The sequence below is a fragment of the Octopus sinensis genome, linkage group LG1 (assembly GCF_006345805.1).
Source record: "Octopus sinensis linkage group LG1, ASM634580v1, whole genome shotgun sequence".
In the NCBI taxonomy this organism is placed as follows: domain Eukaryota; kingdom Metazoa; phylum Mollusca; class Cephalopoda; order Octopoda; family Octopodidae; genus Octopus; species Octopus sinensis.
Window position 1 is genome coordinate 32,033,401 of NC_042997.1, and position 21,444 is coordinate 32,054,844.

The 21,444-nt window shown below is 37.1% G+C and overlaps 1 protein-coding gene across 2 annotated transcripts; it reads left to right on the top strand.

Annotated features, from left to right (window-relative positions):
• Nucleotides 1–304: 304 nt before the first annotated feature.
• Nucleotides 305–20,888, top strand: LOC118766202 (sorting nexin-10B-like). Of its 2 annotated transcripts, XM_036509490.1 has the most exons (7): nucleotides 305–502; nucleotides 4,152–4,238; nucleotides 7,256–7,359; nucleotides 11,994–12,092; nucleotides 13,624–13,782; nucleotides 17,138–17,178; nucleotides 18,636–20,888. In XM_036509490.1, exons 1-6 carry the CDS (start codon nucleotides 440–442, stop codon nucleotides 17,175–17,177), a joined length of 552 nt encoding a protein of 183 aa, XP_036365383.1. In that variant the 5' UTR covers nucleotides 305–439; the 3' UTR covers nucleotide 17,178; nucleotides 18,636–20,888. The 2 variants fall into 2 exon arrangements, with proteins under 2 accessions (XP_036365383.1, XP_036365380.1); XM_036509487.1 differs by lacking the exon at nucleotides 17,138–17,178.
• Nucleotides 20,889–21,444: the final 556 nt, after the last annotated feature.

A 21,444-nucleotide genomic window follows, 5' to 3' on the forward strand; every position in this document is an offset into this window, starting at 1 on the left:
CCGTACCAGCTGCGACGGCGGCGGTGGTGGTGGCGGTGGTGGTGGCGGTGGTGGTGGTGGTGGGGTGGTGGTGGTGGTTGGTGGTGGTGGCGGTGGTGGTGGCGGTGATGGTGGCGGGGGTGGTGGCGGTGGCGGTGGTGGTGGCGGTGGTGGTGGCGGTGGTGGTGGCAGTGGCGGCGAGGAGGAGGAGGAAGAGGAGGACCTCAGTTTATTGGTATGGGAGGAGGGGTTGTTTACCATATTCATAAAAGAGCATTTGTCTATCCTTTGACTTTTTGGTTAGCTTTTAGAAGCTGCACTCATTCCCTCACTCAATTGTCCTTGCATTTTTTTTTTCTTCATCTCCTTCTTTCTTTCATTCATTCAACAGACACAGAAATCATTTCCTAAGTTTTAGCTCAAGAGGAAAGAACTTACTTTTCTATCAGAACCAAGTGCCATGGCTACATATGGAAGTCTCTTAGAAGAACAAGAAAAACTTAATTCCGAATGCCCAGAAGTGGTAAGTTTATGCTAAATTTTAAATTCAACAAATTTAAAGGTTTACATCAAAACAAAAGTTGAACCAAATTTTTCTTTTCTTGAAGACAGATGCATTCCCTTTACAAAACTACAGTCTCCTACAAGTGAATATACATACATTCATATATATACATAAATAAAAGAAAGAAAAAACACCTTTTATCAATTCACTAATGAAAAATTAAATTATGCCAATTAGAAAAATTACATATTATAGAAAGATTAAATATATGATAGAACATATAACAATGATTAAGTAATTTGCAAAATAGTAAATAAAACGTATATATATATTATATTTTGCGAAATTTGATTTAGTATTTCTAAATTGAATTTTTCCCTGTAAGTTTCGAATAATATTCCCTCATACTATTATTATTATTTTTATATTATATTTATAACTAACGTTTCTGAGAGTTTACCCTTATTTTCGTCGGTTATGGAACTTACAGGTAAAATAGAACCACTTTTTTGGATTCATCTTTGAAGGATATTCCTATACCATCTAGAAAGGAATATATTTTAATATGTGATTTTTCTAATTGGTATAATTTAATTTTTCATTATTGAATTGATAAAAGGTGGGTTTTTTTCTAATTTATATATATATATATATTTTGCGAAATTTGATTTAGTATTTCTAAATTGAATTTTTCCCTGTAAGTTTCGAATAATATTCCCTCATACTATTATTATTATTTTTATATTATATTTATAACTAACGTTTCTGAGAGTTTACCCTTATTTTCGTCGGTTATGGAACTTACAGGTAAAATAGAACCACTTTTTTGGAATTCATCTTTGAAGGATATTCCTATACCATCTAGAAAGGAATATATTTTAATATGTGATTTTTCTAATTGGTATAATTTAATTTTTCATTATTGAATTGATAAAAGGTGGGTTTTTTTCTAATTTATATATATATATTATATTTTGTGAAATTTGATTTAGTATTTCTGAATTGAATTTTTCCTTGTAAGTTTGGAATAATATTCTCTCATATTATTATTATTATTATTTATATATATATATATGAATATACATACATTCATATACACACACATACACACACACACACATATATATATTATTGTGTCTGGGGACTACTGTAAAGGTTGCAAGTCACAACAAAAATTTTAGTAAAACTAATAAGGAAATGAGTGGAAATTGGTCTGTTAAATTAATAAGGCACTAAAAGAGAATGACCCTCCTCAGATCACAATAAAATATGCTTCAACACACGAATTCACATAAACAATCTTGTAAACCACATACAAAAACAAAGGAGTTTCTGTGTGGTAAGTAGCTTGCTTACCAACCACATGGTTCTGGGTTCAGTCCCAGTATGTGGCACCTTGAATAAGTGTCTTCTACTATAGCCTCAGGCTAAACAAAGCCTTGTGAGTGGATTTGGTAGATGGAAACTGAAAGAAGCCTATTGTGTGTGTGTGTGTGTGTGTGTGTTTGTGTTAAAAGTTTGGTTGTGTTAATTATTGGTTGTCACATGTGTTAATTATTGGTTGTTAATTATTTGTGACAATTATTGGTTGTCGCAAAATACCACAATACATATATACATTCTTTGGTAACAAGAACATGTTAAGAACATAAAAAAGTATAACAAGTTCATTAAAATATTGGGCACTTTGTTATATATAAACATCACACGAGTCCCGAAAATCATACGGTACCTTACAACTCCACTTTGTTAAATATAATCACACAAGTCCCGAAAATCATGCAGTACCTTACAACTCCACTTTGTTATATATATATATATATATATATACAGGGTTGGCCAAAAGTCACCTGTCAGTAAATAAAAAAACCATTCAATTCCAAGATTAAACAAAAAATTATTTTATATGAGACTTCACTAATAACTAGACAAGTGTTGAAAAGAAAAACAGTGAATTTAACTCACAGCATTCAATTATTAAACATTTATAACTGAAATGAATGAATAAAATTGAATATTAAGTATTTATGGATTTTGATTTACTGTCAGGTGACTTTTGGCCAACACTTTATGTACACACAAACATATATATATACCTACATATATATATTATTTGCATTAATAATAATAATTACATTGAAAAATACCTTAGAAATGAGAACTCTGGTTTGAAATTTCCCCAAGACACCTGATGAAGCCTGGAGGGTATATCAGCCAAAATGTGTTAACAACAAACAGGACGAGGACAAATATCCGGCAAACGTAAATAACGTAAATAATGTACATAATTCCTCATCTCTTAACTATAGAACTGTATTATATATATATAATGTCGGTGGCACGTAAAAAGCACCATCCGAATCGTGGCCGAAGCCAGTGCTGCCTCGACTGGCTTCCGTGCAGGTGGCACGTAAAATGCACCAATCCGACCGTGGCCGATGCCAGCCTCGCCTGGCACCAGTGCAGGTGGCACGTAAAAAGCACCCACTACACTCACGGAGTGGTTGGCGTTAGGAAGGGCATCCAGCTGTAGAAACATTGCCAGATAAGACCGGAGCCTGGTGCAGCCTTCTGGCTTCCCAGATCCCCGGTCGAACCGTCCAACCCATGCTAGCATGGAGAACGGACGTTAAACGATGATGATGATGATATATATATAAAGGATAAAGAGAAAATGGAGAGGTAATTAATAAAATTATTTATTAATTATAAAATATGACATCTCTGACAGCTGTTTTGATTCGGAAATCTTTAGATAATTAATTTATAAAATTAAAATCATTATAAGATGAATCTCTTCAGAGGTAGTAAAGACATACTGATTAGAAATACATGTTGAGATAACTGCTATAAAACCGTTAACAGTGGTGGTGGTGGTGGTGGTGGTGGTGGTGGTGGTGGTGATCCCTTGTACAGCACTATTACCTGCCGAGACTATTTTATAGTCTCATGCAGGGGCTGCTGCCAAGAGGAATTCTCCAGTGACTAGACACGGCCATTCACGTAGGGGCAAGGAAAATTCTTCATCTCCCAGATACCACTTCCTCTTCCTTTTTGTATAGCAACCGGCGTGATGGCGGACTAAGTCTTCACCAGATAGTGAGACTGACCCCTAAGTGTGTCATCCGCAGTAATATGCACCTGCTGACATTGGGTTACGTCTCCATTAGAAAAATTGCTGATTTTGCAGGACTAGCCGAACAGAATCAGCAATTAGTAGCATCCTACGATTTGCTCAATAGATGTTTGTGTATCTGTTTGTGTGCATATATGTATGCATGAGTGCACATGCACACATACACACATACACACACACACACATCATTATCATCATCATCATCATTTAGCGTCCGCTTTCCATGCTAGCATGGGTTGGACGGTTCAACTGGGGTTTGTGAAGCTGGAAGGCTTCGTCAGGCCCAGTCAGATCTGGCAGTGTTTCTACGGCTGGATGCCCTTCCTAACGCCAACCACTCCGTAAGTGTAGTGGGTGCTTTTTACGTGCCACCCGCACAGGTGCCAGACAGAGCTGGCGTACATACATATGCATTTCTTCAATAGATTCAATGCTAACACTGACAGCTCCTGTTCTTTTCTAATCATAATGAATAATTATTAATCATTACAAGCATTTATTTATATTTCCTATCTGCTACCTTTATTGCAGGATCGTGCTGACTTTCTTGTAACAAATCCAAAGACCGTTTACAAAAATAACAGACCTCAATACACACGATATGAGATCATCACTAATGTAAGTCTTAATACTTTATAGATCTATCTTACTTTCTCTTATGCTTTTCACTTTTCTACCTTTACAGTTTTTCATCATTATCGTCATCATCATCATCATCATCATCATCATTTAACCCTTTCATTACCAACCTGGCTGAAACTGGCCCTGGCTCTGTAGACCAAATGTCTAGTTTTCATAAGTTTTGAATTAAAATCTTCCACCAAACCTTTGTCACAATTTATGTTCCTAACACTAGCTGAATGATAACTAAGTTATTTTACTAAATCCTTTGTTAGATTTAAAATTAATTGAAATTTGCATAAGAGTCCGACGGTCCCTATCTGAAAGTTTTGGTTTCCTTTCAGAATTTTGTTTCAACAAGGAGGTTTTTCCCTCTTTCTCAAAGGCTGTCATTACTTTCAAGAAAGTACTTCTTAATACATCAAACATTTCAGCTGTTTTCGTTATGCTAGCGCCTGCCATATGAGCACCAACAATTTGACCTCTTTGAAAGCCCAATAGATCTGTCACTTTAATGAATTTCAATTACCTTTTTCTGATGATATCTGAAAAGAAACAGCAATTTTAGCAAAACATATTAAGCAACACTAATAATAAATCAAAAAACATGAAAATAAACAAGCTTTTGGCCGTTTTATAGATATGTCAAAATTATGATACTATAATGCTAGATATTTCCATTATTTTGTCCAACCTCTGTGTATATATACATATTCATCATCATCATCATCACCATTTAATGTCCGTTTTCCATACTGGCATGGGTTGGACGGTTTGACTGAAAAATGATAAACTTGGGAGCTACACCAGGATCCAATCTGATTTGGCAGGGCTTCTACAGCCACTCCAACCCACTTGCAGATAGCCATCTCTGATAGCAGTGAGCAAGGACGTAGTCAAGGAACATCCTTACAGCAAAAATCAGACACATCCACTCAATATTTCATCACCCTTAACTACAGAAAATAATTTTATATACCAATTTATATTTTGTCGAAGAATGTCATGTATGCAACAAATTTTGTTGATATAGGTGCAGGAGTGGCTGTGTGGTAAGTAGTTTGCTTACTAAGCACATGATTCCAGGTTCAGTCCCACTGTGTGGCACCTTGGGCAAGTGCCTTCAACTATAGCCTCAGGCCAACCAAAGCATTGTGAGTGGATTTGGTAGATGGAAACTGAAAATAAGCCTGTCATATATATGTATATATATATATATATGTATGTGTGTGTATATGTTTGTGTGTCTGCTTGACAACCGATGGTGGTGTGTTTGCGTTCCTGTAACTTAGTGGTTCGGCAAAAGAGACCGATAGAATAAGTACTAGGCTTACAAAGAATAAGTCCTGGGGTCGAGTTGCTCGACTAAAGGTGGTGCTCCAGCATGGCCACAGTCAAATGACTGAAACAAGTAAAGAGTATATGACAAGTTTATTGAGGCAACATGTCTTGCAGGAAATATCAATTTTATTTTTTGGTAGATGTTTAACATCATTACTGGAATAACCATAAAATTTCACAGTTAAAGGGGTAAATATATTTCTTTACTGCCCACAAGGGGCTAAACATAGAGGGGACAAACAAGGACAGACAAACGGATTAAGTCGATTACATCGACCCCAGTGCAAAACTGGTACTTTATTTATCGACCCCGAAAGGATGAAAGGCAAAGTCGACCTCAGCGGAATTTGAACTCAGAACGTAACGACAGACAAAATACCGCTAAGCACTTCGTCCGGTGCGCTAACGTTTCTGCCAGCTTGCCGAACATGGTTCTAGTTTCCCTTCACATAGGAAAAGACATGGTCTTGTTATTTACTAGGATGTGTGTATTGAAGCATAGAATTGGTAATATTACTTCAGACTTTTGATAAATAGGGCTGCTTAATCAGCTCTGACTTGAAGTTAAGCAACAATAACAAAAACTTGATGTACCACTGTTCCCCCCCCCCTCCTTGTATTTTCTATCGTTTCAATAAACTATAAAAGTTTTACTTACTTTCCACACTAACTCATTCACTGCAGTAGCCCTTTGCTTCCTTTCACTGTCCTTGTTGTATTTTAGTCTTACTGAATCCTGCTCTTACACCCTTCCTTCCAAGAACTGCAATTCTCAGGTATTCTCTTTCCAAGCATGTTTTCCATGTGGACAGCAACTTACAGACGTTCAATCAAAACATCAATGACATCAGACTTCACAGCCATAGGAAGCTTGCTCACTCCTTTCATTAACTTATAAAAGAGATAGCAGTTCTGTTACCTCTTTTGCTTAGTGCCCATAACCTATTCCTTTGCTACCCACAAGGGGCTAAACACAGAGGGGACAAACAAGGACAGACAAACGGATTAAGTCGATTACATCGACCCCAGTGTGTAACCAGTATTTAATTTATTGACCCCGAAAGGATGAAAGGTAAAGTCGACCTCGGCGGAATTTGAATGCAGAACATAGTGGCAGACGAAATACCTATTTCTTTACTACCCACAAGGGGCTAAACACAGAAGGGACAAACAAGGACAGACAAACAGATTAAGTCGATTACATCGACCCCAGTGCATAACCAGTACTTAATTTATCGACCCCGAAAGGATGAAAGGTAAAGTCGACCTCGGCAGAATTTGAACGCAGAACATAGCAGCAGACGAAATACCGTCAAGCATTTCGCCTGGCGTGCTAACATTTCTGCCAGCTTGCCGCCTTAAGTGCCCATAACCAACAAATACTTAACTTTCAAATGGCTCAGTCTACTTAGCTTTAAATTGGTACCACCAGGTAAGACTCACTTAGAAGAGTAAGCAATTGCAATGCTATAAAGTTAGTATATGCTTCATTAACATAAGCATTTTTGGTTTCTTTTGTGTGTGTGTGTATAATAAAAAAAAGTGAATGGAGTGCCATAGCAGTCTGCTGTGAATTGAAAAGGTTGAAAATTGCTGTACAGTACAATATTGTTAATAAAATACAAAGCAGATAGTTTCATGTTATTTCATACATTTTATTTTATATTTCCCAGAATGCAAGTTCAGCGTTTCCTCTGAGGTCTTCAAGAGGAGTATATCGAAGTTTCAAGGAATTCAAGTGGCTTCGCAGAATTCTTCGTTGGGAGTATCTTACCTCGTATGCAAAACATTTAAATTGTTCTTTTTTGTCTGGAATTTTTAATGTATATTGAAGAAATAGCTTTTGTTCTTGTGATTGTTGTTAAAGATGTTGTTGTTACTGTTATACTTGAAGTTTAACTCCAGATCAACCTTAATCAAATAAAACTATAACCAAAGACATTCCAGTTATAACCATCCCATTTTTTTAGATTAATATATAACTATATTGTCTAATGTGGAAGTGCGTGGCTTAGTGGTTAGGGTGTCAGCACCATGATTGTAAGATTGTGGTTTCGATTCCTGGACCGGGCGACGCATTGTGTTCTTGAGCAAAACACTTCATTTCACGTTGCTCCAGTCCACTCAGCTGGCAAAAATGGGTAACGTTGCGATGGACTGGCGTCCTGCCCAGCTAGGGAACACATATACCATTGAAACCAGGAGACCTAGCCCATGAGCCTGGCTAGGCTTTAAAAGGGCGCATTTATTTAGTGGAGGCATGTGGTTTAGTGGTTAGGGTGTCAGTATCATGATCATAAGATTGTGGTTTCGATTCCTGGACTGGGCAACGCATTGTGTTCTTGAGCAAAACACTTCATTTCACGTTGCTCCAGTCCACTCAGCTGGCAAAATTGAGTAACGCTGCAATGGACTGGCATCCCGTCCAGCTGGGAAACACATACGCCATAGAAACCGGGAAACTGGGCCCATGAGCCTGGCTAGGCTTTAAAAAGGGCGCATTTATTATATTTATATTGTCTAATGTGTCCTTTCTTTATTTAAAATAGTATGGTATGATATGTGGGGAATTTGACTCCTATTTCTAGCAAGCCAAATGACCACGAAGAGGCTGCTTCTTTGACTTATACTTATAATTAGAGATTTTAAAAGCATGTGCATGTGTTAGGGTGCATGTATTTCCATTTTCTTGCATGTGCATGCATATAAATGCATGTGTTGCAGCTGTGATTGTGGTTGTTACAGTCAAATATGCCTAAATATGTATGTGTGTGATTTGCTGTTATTGTTGTTGTTGTTTTTGTAAGGTTGCAAGCTGGCAGAATTGTTAGCACACTGGACAAAGTGCTTAGTGGCATTTCACCCATCTTTACATTCTGAGTTCAAATTCCACCATGGTCAACTTTGCCTTTCATCATTTCAAACTCAATGAAATAAGTACCAACTGAACATAGGGGCTGATGTAATTGACTAACCCCTTCCCTCATAAATTTCAGGCTTTGTACCTATTGTAGAAAGGATTGTTGTTGTTTTTGTTGCTTGTTTAGTCCCAGATCAACCCTGATTGAAAAGACCAATCAATGATGGTAATGTTGAGATATTTGTTTCAGGGCATTGTTATATTTGTAGTTGTTGTTTTTATTGTTGTTTAGTTCTTGAGACAGTATTGATAGAGCAGAACTATAATCAAAGACCCTCCAGCCATGACTATCCCAGTCTTTTTTAGTCATTTGTATGATAGTATACATATAGAACTACATTATCCAGTTCTCATCATCTGGTGTTCACTCAGCAAATTGTGTACAGATGTGGCTGTGTGGTTAAGAAGTTTGCTTCACAGCCACAAGGTCGTGGGTTCAATCCCAATACAAAGCATCATAGGGCTGTGTTCACAGATTCTCCAACATGAATACTCCCAGCTGAACAGGATAGCAGTCCATCACAGGAATACTCATTTTTGCCAGCTGAGTGGACTGGAGCAACATGAAATGAAGTGTTTTGCTCAAGAATACAATGCATTGCTTGGTCCAAGAATTGAAGCCACAGTCTTACAATCATGTCCAGCAACCTAACCACTCAGCCATGCACCTCCATATAGGATCTTGAGAAAATAATATCTTCATGTAAAAGACACCATTCGAGCATGATCATTACCAGCATCACCTTACTGGCACCTGTGCCGGTGGCATGTGTAAAAGATTCGAGCAAGGTCATTGCCAGTACTGCCTGACTGGCCCTGTGCTGGTGGCATGTAAAAGCACCCACTACACTCTCGGAGTGGTTGGTGTTAGGAAGGGCATCCAGCTGTAGAAATTCTGCCAGATCAAGATTGAAGCCTGGTGCAGCCATCTGGTTCGCCAGCCCTCAGTCATACATCCAACCCATGCTAGCTTGGAAAGTGGACGTTAAACGATGATGATGATGATGATGATAACTTTGGTCAAGCCATATCTTGTGAGTAAAATTCAATGGATTCCTATTTAGAAATTAAATAGAAGCCCGTCAGGAGGAATGGAACTGTGATTCAAAGGTACAGGCTGTCTGAGAATTGCTATGATTACATGTGACATGTAACTGTGGAATACTCGGCCACTTACGAGTTAATTCAGGAGCCAGTAATTAAGTTGATCAATTAACTGAATCTTCATTATTGAATGACAGAGATCCACCACTACTGTTTGGGATTCAATCCTATTGTGTGGCACCTTGAGCAAATATCTTCACTCACAGCTTCATGTTAAAGCTTTGAGAGTGAAATTTGGTCGATGGAATCCACGTCTAAATCCATCAGAGAAACCATCTTTGTTCTTATTCTTCTTAAATGGAAGGCTTGATCTTACTCCAGATTTAACTCCACCATCAAGCTTCTGGGTGCCTTTAGTAAACTCCATTCTGTTGAAAGTACTGTGGAAAGGTTTCCTCTCTTCTATCAGTTCTCAGAGGCAAGTCCTCCAAGAGAAATTTTGCAATGTTTAATGTGTCTGCTTTCAGGCCACACCAAGAAATTCACTGGCTCTTTCTTTGATCTATAAGCTCTTCCTAGGACAGAAGTACCAGCTGAATCCCACTTGTCATAAGCCTTGCTTCGAGGCTTTGAAAAGCCCCCCCCCCCTATTCTAAATGATATAAAAAAAACCCACAAAAATCACAGCAATAGGGGTTTTTCTCTCACTTATCCTGTCTCTTTCTGTCTCCCTCTGTCTTTCTCTTTCTCCTCTCTCGCAAACACACTCTCTTTTTCTCACACACTCCTTCTCTCCCTCCTCTCTTACCACTCAGATTATTTAACAAGGTATCTTTTCTTCATTTGATACTTCAATGAAAGTTCACCCCAACTAATATGAATAGATTCTATAAATAATGAGGTTATTTTTTAGGGTATATTTTTCGCTTATTTATATAAATATGAAACTATACATTTGTAAACAATTCAAGGGTGAAAAAATAACAATGAACCTATTGTTGAGAATAGTGTTATTTTCGTTGTTGTTATTGTTGTTGGGGGGCAGCATTGTTAGAAGTGGTTCCAGTATTTGTGGTGGTGGCATCAGCAGTGGTTGATGGTAGTGAGGAAGATAAGGTGAAAATAAGAAAGATAGAAGAAAGGAAAATGGAGAGAGAGGAAAAAAATAAGAGAGGAAGTGCATGTGCATTTAGAAGTATAGTGAAGGCCCATGGCGCAGTAGTTAGAGCGTCAAGCTTACGATCGTGAGGTTGTGAGTTCAAATCCCGGACTGGGCTGCGTGTTGTGTTCTTGAGCAAGACACTTTATTTCATGTTGCTCCAGTTCACTCAGCTGTAGAAATGAGTTGCAACGTCATTGGTGCCAAGCTGTATCGGTCTTTGCCTTTCCCTTGGATAATATCAGTGGCATGGAGAGGGGAGGCCGGTATGCATGAGCGAGTGCTGGTCTTCTATAAACAACCTTGCCCGGACTTGTGCCTGGGAGGGTAACTTTCTAGGTGCAATCCCACGGTCAGTCATGACCAAAGGGGGTCTCATACAGTTACAGCTATATGAAACATTTCATTTAACAGCAATGTCATTCTTGGTTTAAACTTGTTATTTACCCTAAATACTCGAGTAATAGTCAATCTCATGTAAAAGTTGAACCCCCTCGTATTTCACGAACAACAGAACAACATTAGTGTAATGTAAAACATGCCAAGTAGGTACCAGCTATATGCATCGGATTACGGTAGGTAGTGGCATGCCAGTACAGGGAAGATATGTTACCAGTGATAATATACCATAATTCATCATCATCATCATCATCGTTTAGCATCTGCTTTCCATGCTAGTGTGGGTTGAACGGTTCAACTGGGGTCTGGGAAGCCAGAAGGCTGCACCAGGCCCAGTCTGATCTGGCAATGTTTCTACGGCTGGATGCCCTTCCTAACGCCAACCACTCCGTGAGTGTAGTGGGTGCTTTTTACGTGCCACGGGCACAGGTGCCAGACGAGTCTGGCAAATGGCCACGATCGGATGGTGCGTTTTACGTGCCACCGGCACGGGGGCCAGGCGAAATTGATTTTACTCAGCTAATCTGTTAAGTTTGATGGATACAAATAAAAGAGAAAGTGTAAATATTTATAAGAGCAACACGGTCTTGTTTATGGGTTTTGTTATTTATTAGGACGTGTGTTTTGATTCATAGAATTAGCAATATTACTGTAATTCATTATGTTTTTGTTTTTATTCGCTTAGAGACCAGTTGGGCTTCTGCTGCTAATATGGTACTTCAGATTCTAGCATGAATTTCAGCCCCTCAAAAGTAACATCCATGCAATAGTCAACCCCATAAAATTGACCTTAAAAAATAGACTAAAAAATTCGACTTTTACACGAGTATATATGGTATCTTTTTATTTTATTATGCTTATTTTATTTATTTGATATTTTTTATTTCAGCAACATCCCAGTTCTTCCACCAAACTACTTGTTCAGAAGAAATTACAATCCAAGTGTTGTTGCTTCCAGACTGGTTCCACTAAAAAACTTTCTAAATGAGTAAGTTTAATGTATTTTTTTTCTCCTTTGCTCTATATTGTAAAACTTTTAAGACTATTGGCTAAATGCGTTATACATGTTTTATATCATTTAATGATTGAGAGTGTCACATAGCTAGCATACTATTTTTATATAAAGGGTAAAGACCCCCTTCAGTCATGAATGACCATGGAATTGCACCTTTGTGGCACAAGCGCAGGCAAGGTTGCTTTATAGAAGACCAGCAGTCGCCCATGCATACCGGCTTCTCCTCTCCACGCCACCAATGTTATCCAAGGGAAAGGCAAAGGCCAATACAGTTTGGCATCAGTGATATAGCAACTCATTTCTATAGTTGAGTAATCTGGAGCACATGAAATGAAATGTTTTGCTCAAGAACACAACACACAGCCTGGCTTGGGAATTGAACTCACTTCCTCATGATTGTGAGGCCAATTCTCTAACCACTGAGCCATGGACCATCACATTTTTATATAACTATCACATTATTGGTTTTAATGTTGTTATTTAGCCCCAAGTCAACCCTGATTAAGCAGATCCACAATCAAAGATGTTTCAGCACCCACTATTCTAGCTTTTGCATATCTAGGGCTATATAGTTACTTTTTTTTTTTTTTTGACAGTAGGCTTTGAATTGAAATAGCTTTGACTATAGATCAAGTAATCACACACAAGTTCCTTTGATGATTGTCATACTTTTTTCTCTCATCACGTGCCATGCCCAGAGGCATCAGCAATCAAGGAGTTCCAAACCAAAGACTAAAACGTCATGGTTTTCCTTTGGAAAAATACAACAGTAGTTTCTCATTGCTTTCTTCTTGTTTATTTACAATTTACTCCACAAGTTTCCTACTCACCTGAGAGTATTCTGGAAGCACAGGATCTATTGAACTCTTAGGCAGGGCAACTGATTCACATGACCTAAGTCCATGTCTGCACACTAGTAGGTCTGTTTGGTACTTGTCTAGGTACCAGCTCTCCTCTGGATCCTGTATACCTTAGCTACATGACCATCTTCTACTATTTGACCCATAATCAGGATGCTCTTGACTAGTACCCTGATCCGGGGCTGACCAAAATTTTTCCATTTTGTATAATTTATTGAATAGATTTTTGCTGCCACAGACTACAACTACCTATCTTTGAATTTATTGTTTTATTCTATTGTACTAACTAAAATCTATAAGTACCAAGTTCAAGTATTGATAGAAAGGAAGAAAGAAAAAACAGAATTAACCCTTTCATTACCGTATTTATTTTGAGATGCTCTGTGTTTCTTTCTGTTATTTTATATATAACAAAGAATTTAGTAAAATAATTTAGATTATCATTAAGTTAGTGTTAGGAACATAAATTGTGACTAAAGTTTGGTGGAAGATTTTAATTCAAAACTAATGAAAACAAGACATTTGTACTACAGAGCCAGAGCCGGTTTCAGCCGGGTTTGTAATGAAAGGGTTAAAAGTGTATTTGCCAAAATTGGCTTGAAAATACTTTGCAATTCAGTAGGACGTTCTTTATATCGTTACAGGTGTGTCAAAGACAAGAAAATAGTATCTGATGTGGCATTTCATTTGTTTGTCCAGTCCGATCTAACAATTCAAGATATCACCAGACAACGAAGGGGTCAAACTCATCATTCATACCTACCATGTCTTTGGAATTGTGGAGGAAAAATCCATAAAGATGAGTGAGTAGGATTTTAGATTCTTAAATAATGCTAATTAAAAGTTCAGACATGATTCTGTTACAGACTTCAGGTATACGAAATTTCAGTTCAATTTCCATCTTTATCCAGTTTTTTTTCTTTTTCTTTTTTTTTTAGCATGAAGTGTGGGATTGGGTAGTTGCTTGGGTAAATTAAAATGATGTGAAAATGGAATTTGAAATAAGTTACTAAAAAAAGTTATAAAAGATGTCAAAACTAAAATTGATAATTGATCTCACATTAAGATGACTATTTCAATTTAATTCAAATTAAATTTTTTTGCAACTTTTTTTTTTTTTTTTTGCAAGGTGGGACATAAAATTTCTAATGAATGGACAAAATATGACTTTTCTAAAATAAACTGAGCAGAAAAAAAACTAAAACCAAAAGAAATTTTTAAAACCATAAATGGAATTTAGACTTATATTAAAATGTTTTAAAATCTGAATGTCAAATTTAAATTATTAATATTTACATGCTGAAATATTTCCTTATGTGTTTTGAACATAAAAACAAAAAATTAGTTGGTCTTTTATATCTTGATCCCTGATATAAAAACAGTTGATCACTACCACCATCACCATCATAACTATAACAACTTTCTTCTTTTCAGGTTATTAGTTTTAGATTTACCAAAATCAAAAGGAATAAGAAAATAAGTGGCAAAGTCAAATCTGAACATATTTAGCCTGCCTCATAAATAATTCAAATTTGGAAAGAATGGTGATATCTTTATGTATAATAGTCAAGTTGTGTGTCTGTCTCCTACGATTTAGATTCCTAACTACTCCCACATTTTGCGGTGCAGTTTAACCAAAACCGGGTATCTTATAGTCGTGATTCATATCGAGCCCTTCTGGGTATTAGTGTGAGTTTACGATGAGTCTACGATTTAAAAAAAAAATTACCATCATTTTTTTCCATTTTGATGCATTTTTTTCGCTATTATATAAGGGAAGTAACTCTCTAAAAATATCTACGATGAGTCAACGATTTAAAAAAAAATTTACCATAATTTTTTCCCGTTTTTAATGCATTTTTTTGCTATAACTCTCTAAAAATGCTTATATAGTTATTTCCCTTACAAACCCGAGCAACGCCGGGCGATACTGCTAGTATTGTATACACACTTTATCACCAACTAATAACAGCTTAGGAAAATGAACTCTGAAATTTATATCTAAGTCTCTTTACATTGATAAAGAAGGGGAGAACTTTTGGTGGAAATACCTCTAGTTCTAACCAGTTGCCCCTTACCTTTAGGACAGTTAACCTTATTCTGTTTTTTATTAATATAACATAAGGGGTTTAAGAACAGTGGTCCTGATTGAATTCCAGGCAGAATGCCTTAGCCTATTCAATTATGACCCTTTATGCCTGAGTTTAGATCCCACATGGATTAATTTTTCCTTTAATCCTTATGGGTCATTAAAATAAAATATCAGTAAAGAACAGGATTCAGTTTAATTGTTCCCATTCTCATAATTTGTGACCAAGTGCTAATATGAGAAATTATTATTATAATAATGTGTACGAACAGCTATGCTACATGGCAGTGAAACATGGGCCGTGACTGCTGAGGACATGCGTAAGCTTGTGAGGAACGAAGCCAGTATGCTCCGATGGATGTGTAATGTCAGTGTACTTACTCGACAGAGCGTTAGTACCTTGAGAGAAATGTTGTACCTAAGAAGCATCAGTTGTTGTGTGCAAGAGAGACGATTGCGCTGGTATGGTCATGTGGCGAGAATGGATGAAGATAGGTGTGTGAGAAAGTGCCAATCCCTAGCAGTTGAGGGAACCCGTGGAAGAGGTAGACCCAGGAAAACCTGGGACGAAGTGGTGAAGCACGACCTTCGGACGTTAGGTCTCACCATGGAAATGACTAGAGACCGAGACCTATGGAAGTATGCTGTGCGTGAGAAGACCCGGCAAGACTAGTGAAGCCATAATCCGTGGCCCCTACCTGGGACGTAGTCAGTCCACCTGTGCATACCTTCCTTCTTGTGACACTTGTGAAGACCTGTTGAGGCAAGTGAGAATCGAATCAAATCAAATCAAATCAAATCGAACCAAATCAAAATAGATGAACATCAATGGAATTTGTATCCTTGTGGTACCAGTGCCGGTGGCACATAAGAAAACCATCCGAACGTGATCGTAGCCAGTACCGCAACGACTGGCCTCCGTGCTGAGGGCACATAACAAACACCATCCGAGCGTGGCCGTCCGCCAGCCCCGTCTGGCACCTGTGTCGGTGACACATAAGAAAACACCATCCAAGCGTGGCCGTCAGCCAGCCTCGTCTGGCACCTGTGTCGGTGGCACATAAAAAACACCATCCGAGCATGGCCGTCTGCCAGCCTCGTCTGGCACCTGTGTCGGTGGCACATAAAATCACCCACTACACTCTCGGAGTGGTTGGCGTTAGGAAGGGCATCCAGCTGTAGAAACACTGCCAGATCTGACTGGCCTGGTGCAGCCTTCGGGCTTGCCAGACCCCAGTTGAACCGTCCAACCCATGCTAGCATGGAAAGCGGACGTTAAACGATGATGATGATGATGAAGGGAAAGCAGCAAGCTAGCAGAATTGTTAGCATGCCTGGCAAAATGCTAAGTGGCATTTCATCTGTCTCCATGTTCTGAGTTCAAATTCCACCAAGGTCCCCTTTGCCTTTCATCCTTTCACGGCCAATAAAACATGCACCAGTTTAGCACTGGGGGTCAATGTAGTCAACTAACCCCCTCTCCCAAATTTTCAGGCCTTATGTCAAAATTTGGAATCATGTTTATAATCCAAGGGATCAGCATACACATAAATGTGTATATACCAGAGTAAACACATAATTGTGAAACAAGGTGGAAAAAACAGTACTCAAATACCGGAGGTAGAGTAATATGCTTTATTAATAAAGCTGCAACGGCATCACAAAAGCTGTTACTGAGAGTTTCATGTTCCTGTTCATCGGACAATTTTGGATGATTCTCAACTGAAACTGTCCAACAAATGGGAACTTCAAACACTGAGTAACAGTTTTTGTGATTTTTTTGCAGTTTTATTAATAAATGTATATATACATATATAAATATATAAAATATATAAAAATATATAAAAATATAACTATATAAAAAGCACCCACTACACTCACGGAGTGGTTGGCGTTAGGAAGGGCATCCAGCCGTAGAAACACTGCCAGATCTGACTGGGCCTGATGAAGCCTTCTGGCTTCACAGACCCCAGTTGAACCGTCCAACCCATGCTAGCATGGAAAGCGGACGCTAAACGATGATGATTATGATGATGATAAAATAACGAGCTACACCTCATTTCTTACAGCCCTATTCCACCTAACCAAGTAGAATATGATGCCATATAAGGTAAGATATCCATAGAAAAAAAGACAATCAATTTTATTTCTTGATAAAATAAATAAATGAAAATAAATAAAATTTACAGCTCAGCCATTGTTAACTTCGCATGGAAGCTAACAAAGTCTGACAGGCTAAATGATAAACTGTATACTGGTCCAGCTTATTCAGTAGTGAATACCAATACAGGTATACAGCTGAGAATTAGGACCAAAAGATATACCAAAGAGAAGAAAAGGAAGAGGTGATGATATTGGTGGTGAGCTGGCAGAAACGTTAGCATGCCAGGCGAAATGCTTTGTGGTATTTCGTCTGCCGTTACGTTGTGAGTTCAAATTCCGCCGAGGTCGACTTTGCCTTTCATCCTTTCGGGGTCGATAAATTAAGCACCAGTTACGCACTGGGGTCGATGTAATCGACTTAATACCTATGTCTGTCCTTGTTTGTCCCCTCTGTGTTTAGCCCCTTGTGGGTAATAAAGAAATAGGTAATGGTGGTGATGATGGTGATGATGAGTATGAATTTGTTTAATTGGGTATAACACTCCAGCAATTCCTTTGGAAGAGAACTTGATAAAAATACTGCGACTAAGCTCTGTTTTGAAGCAAATATCTTTCTGATATCTCTAGAACATTTTTCTTTATTGTATTATTTGATTTTCATTAAATTTTAAAACTCTTATCGTTATCATCATAATTCATACCACCACTATCGTCGCCACCATCACCATGATCACCACCCACTGCAGGTCAATCCATTCTCCTTCACGTGCCTATCCACATACTCTCCATGCCCTACCGTACCCACCACCGAACCACTCCAATTTCCCTCACCATCACTTGCTACAGTCACCTCTTCCCCATCTTTAAACATCTCCCTTCTATCCACTCTGTACTATTTATATTCCCCCTACTGTTCCTGAATGCCCTCGATGCATCTTCAACACCATCTATTTCTCTCTCCCTCTCTCTTTCTCTCCTTCCTCTCTTTTCTTTTCCTTCTGGGGTAGCCAAGAATCTTCTTCATCTATATCCCTCTATTATGTTCTAACCTCTCACCTAGCATAATGCCACTTCCCGTCAGTCTACTCTCTCTACCAGCTGAAGGTCTTCTTTTTGCAAGTTACTAGGTGACCCCACTGGTGTTGGTGCCACACAAAAAGAACCAGTGCTAAAGCCAAATAACAAGCACCCAGTATATTTTGTAAAGTGGTTGGCATTGGAAAGAGTATCCAGCTATAGAAACTATGCCAAAGAAGACAATGGAGCCTGGTACAGCCCTCCAACCTGCCAGTTCCTGTCAAATCAACCAACCCATACCAACAATATATGCTGGCATGGACTGGGCAAGCCATCTTAGTCAAAGTCAGTTCTTATTTGGTATCACTGCTGTCTTGCTCATACATTTCATGTTGTATTATTTATTTACTTATTAAGTATTTATTTATTTTATATATTTATTTTCAGTGATGATTTTGACTATGCTGCATTTAAAAGGGAATTGAGTAGAACCCTAATGAATGAAGATTCTGATTGATTTATGAAATTCTGAATAAGGACTGAGAAACCCCAACCAATTTCTGAAGTTACTTGGTCTGTAACTTGAGTAACTTTTGAAAAGTTTCCAATATATGAAATGTTGTTTTTACACTTATTTTCAAATGCCAAGAAAATCAGAAAAATATAATACTTTTTTTCTGCCTAAGGGGTTTTTAAACGATTATTTACACGTTATTATTCATAGCATTATCTACTTCAAGTTCCCCTGTTCCAATACAACACCATTTGGCAAGAAAGTTTGTAGCTAGTTCTCTTGTCTATTATCATTGTCATCATTTTCATCTTCATCATTCACATTTTCATTTATAACATGAAGAATAAAACAAAAGAAAATAGAAATAGTAGGAAATTAGTTTGCAACAGTGTTACTCTTTGAGCAGTATTATGACAATTTAGTTTTCATTTCAAATATTAATGTCTTGTATACAAAATTCATGGAATACCATACAAGATATTTATTTACCAAACTCTTTACCCTTTAGCATTTAAACCAGCCTTAACCAGCCAAGATACTCTACCTGTTTTTGTTTAAACTAACCAGATCCTGCCTCTCACACTTACCTTATGACACCATTCTAAAAATAAACAATCACAGCATCATAATCTCAAAACTAAATGTCATAAATAATGGTGACAAATGAATTATACACCGCTGGAAGTTGTTGTTGATAAACAACAGCAGTAATTTTATTCAGCTGAATACACGTCATTGATTGGTTGAATTGACCGAAATACGACAACTTTAACACAAAATAACTTTGAAAATACAAACTTTTCTCAACAACACTAAGAGTAAAAGATGTTTTATATGACACATTCTATCAGTGTCTGAAGTTTGAAAGTGTTTAGTTACAAAAAATTAATTTCTCAATCTGCTGTTCAAAGGGTATAAAGATCTACAATTTTTTATACACTGAATTGTTTGGTAAACCAGGCTGAGAAAAGTTCCCTAAAAATATGCCAGTGACTGTATTGTATAGAATGTTTGTTAGTAGTACAAGCTTTTTGATAAGTTTGGTGAGTCATATGTGAGATGAGTGAGCCAATGAACTTGTAAAACATGTAACTGTTGTTATCTGGTGTTATGCTGCAGATACCTGAGGCTATAAAAGTACGATATTGTTTCTGCTGAAAGATTACATTCACAAAACTACAGAGATTAACCCATTCATGCTGAAACTTTTCTAGTGAATGAAATTGCCTGAAAATTCACAGATACGATTATTTCGACCTAAATAACAACTGCAAAAATTTCATTGAAGTCCATTTGATACAGACTGCATACGCGTTAAGAGCATATTTAATTCTTTGATACGGATCATACACAAATCACAATTTGTATCAAGTATTTGTTTTATACCCTTATAAATTAAGTGTCCGTTTAAACGGACAATTGGCATGAATGGGTTGATAGCAATAGTCCTTTCCAAACCTTTCAATGTCTTGTTGCAGTTGATTATATTAAAAGATTAAGAGAGACAATTTAATGTAGACATTTCTCACCCAAATGTAGCATCGAGAAACAGACATTTAACTGAAGGTAATGATGTTCATGATCATGACAATGATAATGATGATGATGACAATGATGATGATATCAATAGCATACTGTGATTATTGTCATAAGGTATGCACTGTGCTGCTATAATGAACCTATTGCTCAACTATATATATATATATATACATACACAAAAATATAACTTAAAAATAAACATGATTTTAAACTTATTTCTGTGTATGTATTATGAGATTTAGACACAGATCACAACCAGATATTGCAAGAACAGAGTTATTATTGTAAAGAAAATCAGTTTCAGTTTAAGAATTTCCAATGAATTTATATTTAGAACTCGATGATCACAAGATGTGTGCTAGTGGAATGATGCTCACACTCAGTCCTTGCCTTTTTTCACTCTCACATAATCTTACCATCAGCCAGTGCCACATTATAACACAACATAAGGATGTGCACTGCTGTATCAAAACAACTATCGCATCACAATATTTTATAAGAAGGCAAATAAAATATATTTTTCCATTATAATCAATGATTATATTATTTGGTGAGCTAAATATTTATAGTAGGTGTGATACCTACACCAAGAATATGTTGATTATATGTCCCTTGGTTAATATGTATATCTCAATGTTTAAATATTATCAAACACATTTTTATAATAAAATATTTAATTACTATATTTCCTTGTGATATTCTTTGTTTCTTACCTTTCCTGGTTAAAAGAAAATGGAATTAAAATGATACTGCAAAGATAACCATTTTCTAACCAAATTTCTATTAAAATACACTGTCTATGTTACTCAATTAATTTTGAAAATAATCAAGAATTAGGAAGTATTTAGCAAAATGACTGACATCTTCATTATTATGATGCTTGTTTCATAACATAATTAAATGTTCTTAGATAAAATTATGATGGTTTATATTTTTGATATAAACACTTCAGAAACAGATTTTATACCATAGACTCAAACAGGTGAAATATTTTTAGTATGGCTTAATGGAAGAAAGGCAGTAGCTATAACCTTTGTAGTATCTCCACATCTCATACAAGAGAAAGAGGTCAAAAACTATGACCCATGAAGGTGTCAGAAGTCACACACATGAAGATATAAAGATATGTACACTCCAGAAACCTGACCTTGATTCTTGCTACACACCAAGATCTTTCATCCAATTCAAATGTCTCTACAAATA

Coding starts and splice junctions, on each gene's coding strand:
- LOC118766202 (XM_036509487.1), top strand. CDS start 440: ATGGCTACATATGGAAGTCTCTTAGAAGAACAAGAAAAACTTAATTCC. Junction 4,239..7,255: donor GATATGAGATCATCACTAAT/GTAAGTCTTAAT, acceptor TATATTTCCCAG/AATGCAAGTTCAGCGTTTCC. Junction 7,360..11,993: donor CGTTGGGAGTATCTTACCTC/GTATGCAAAACA, acceptor TTTTTATTTCAG/CAACATCCCAGTTCTTCCAC.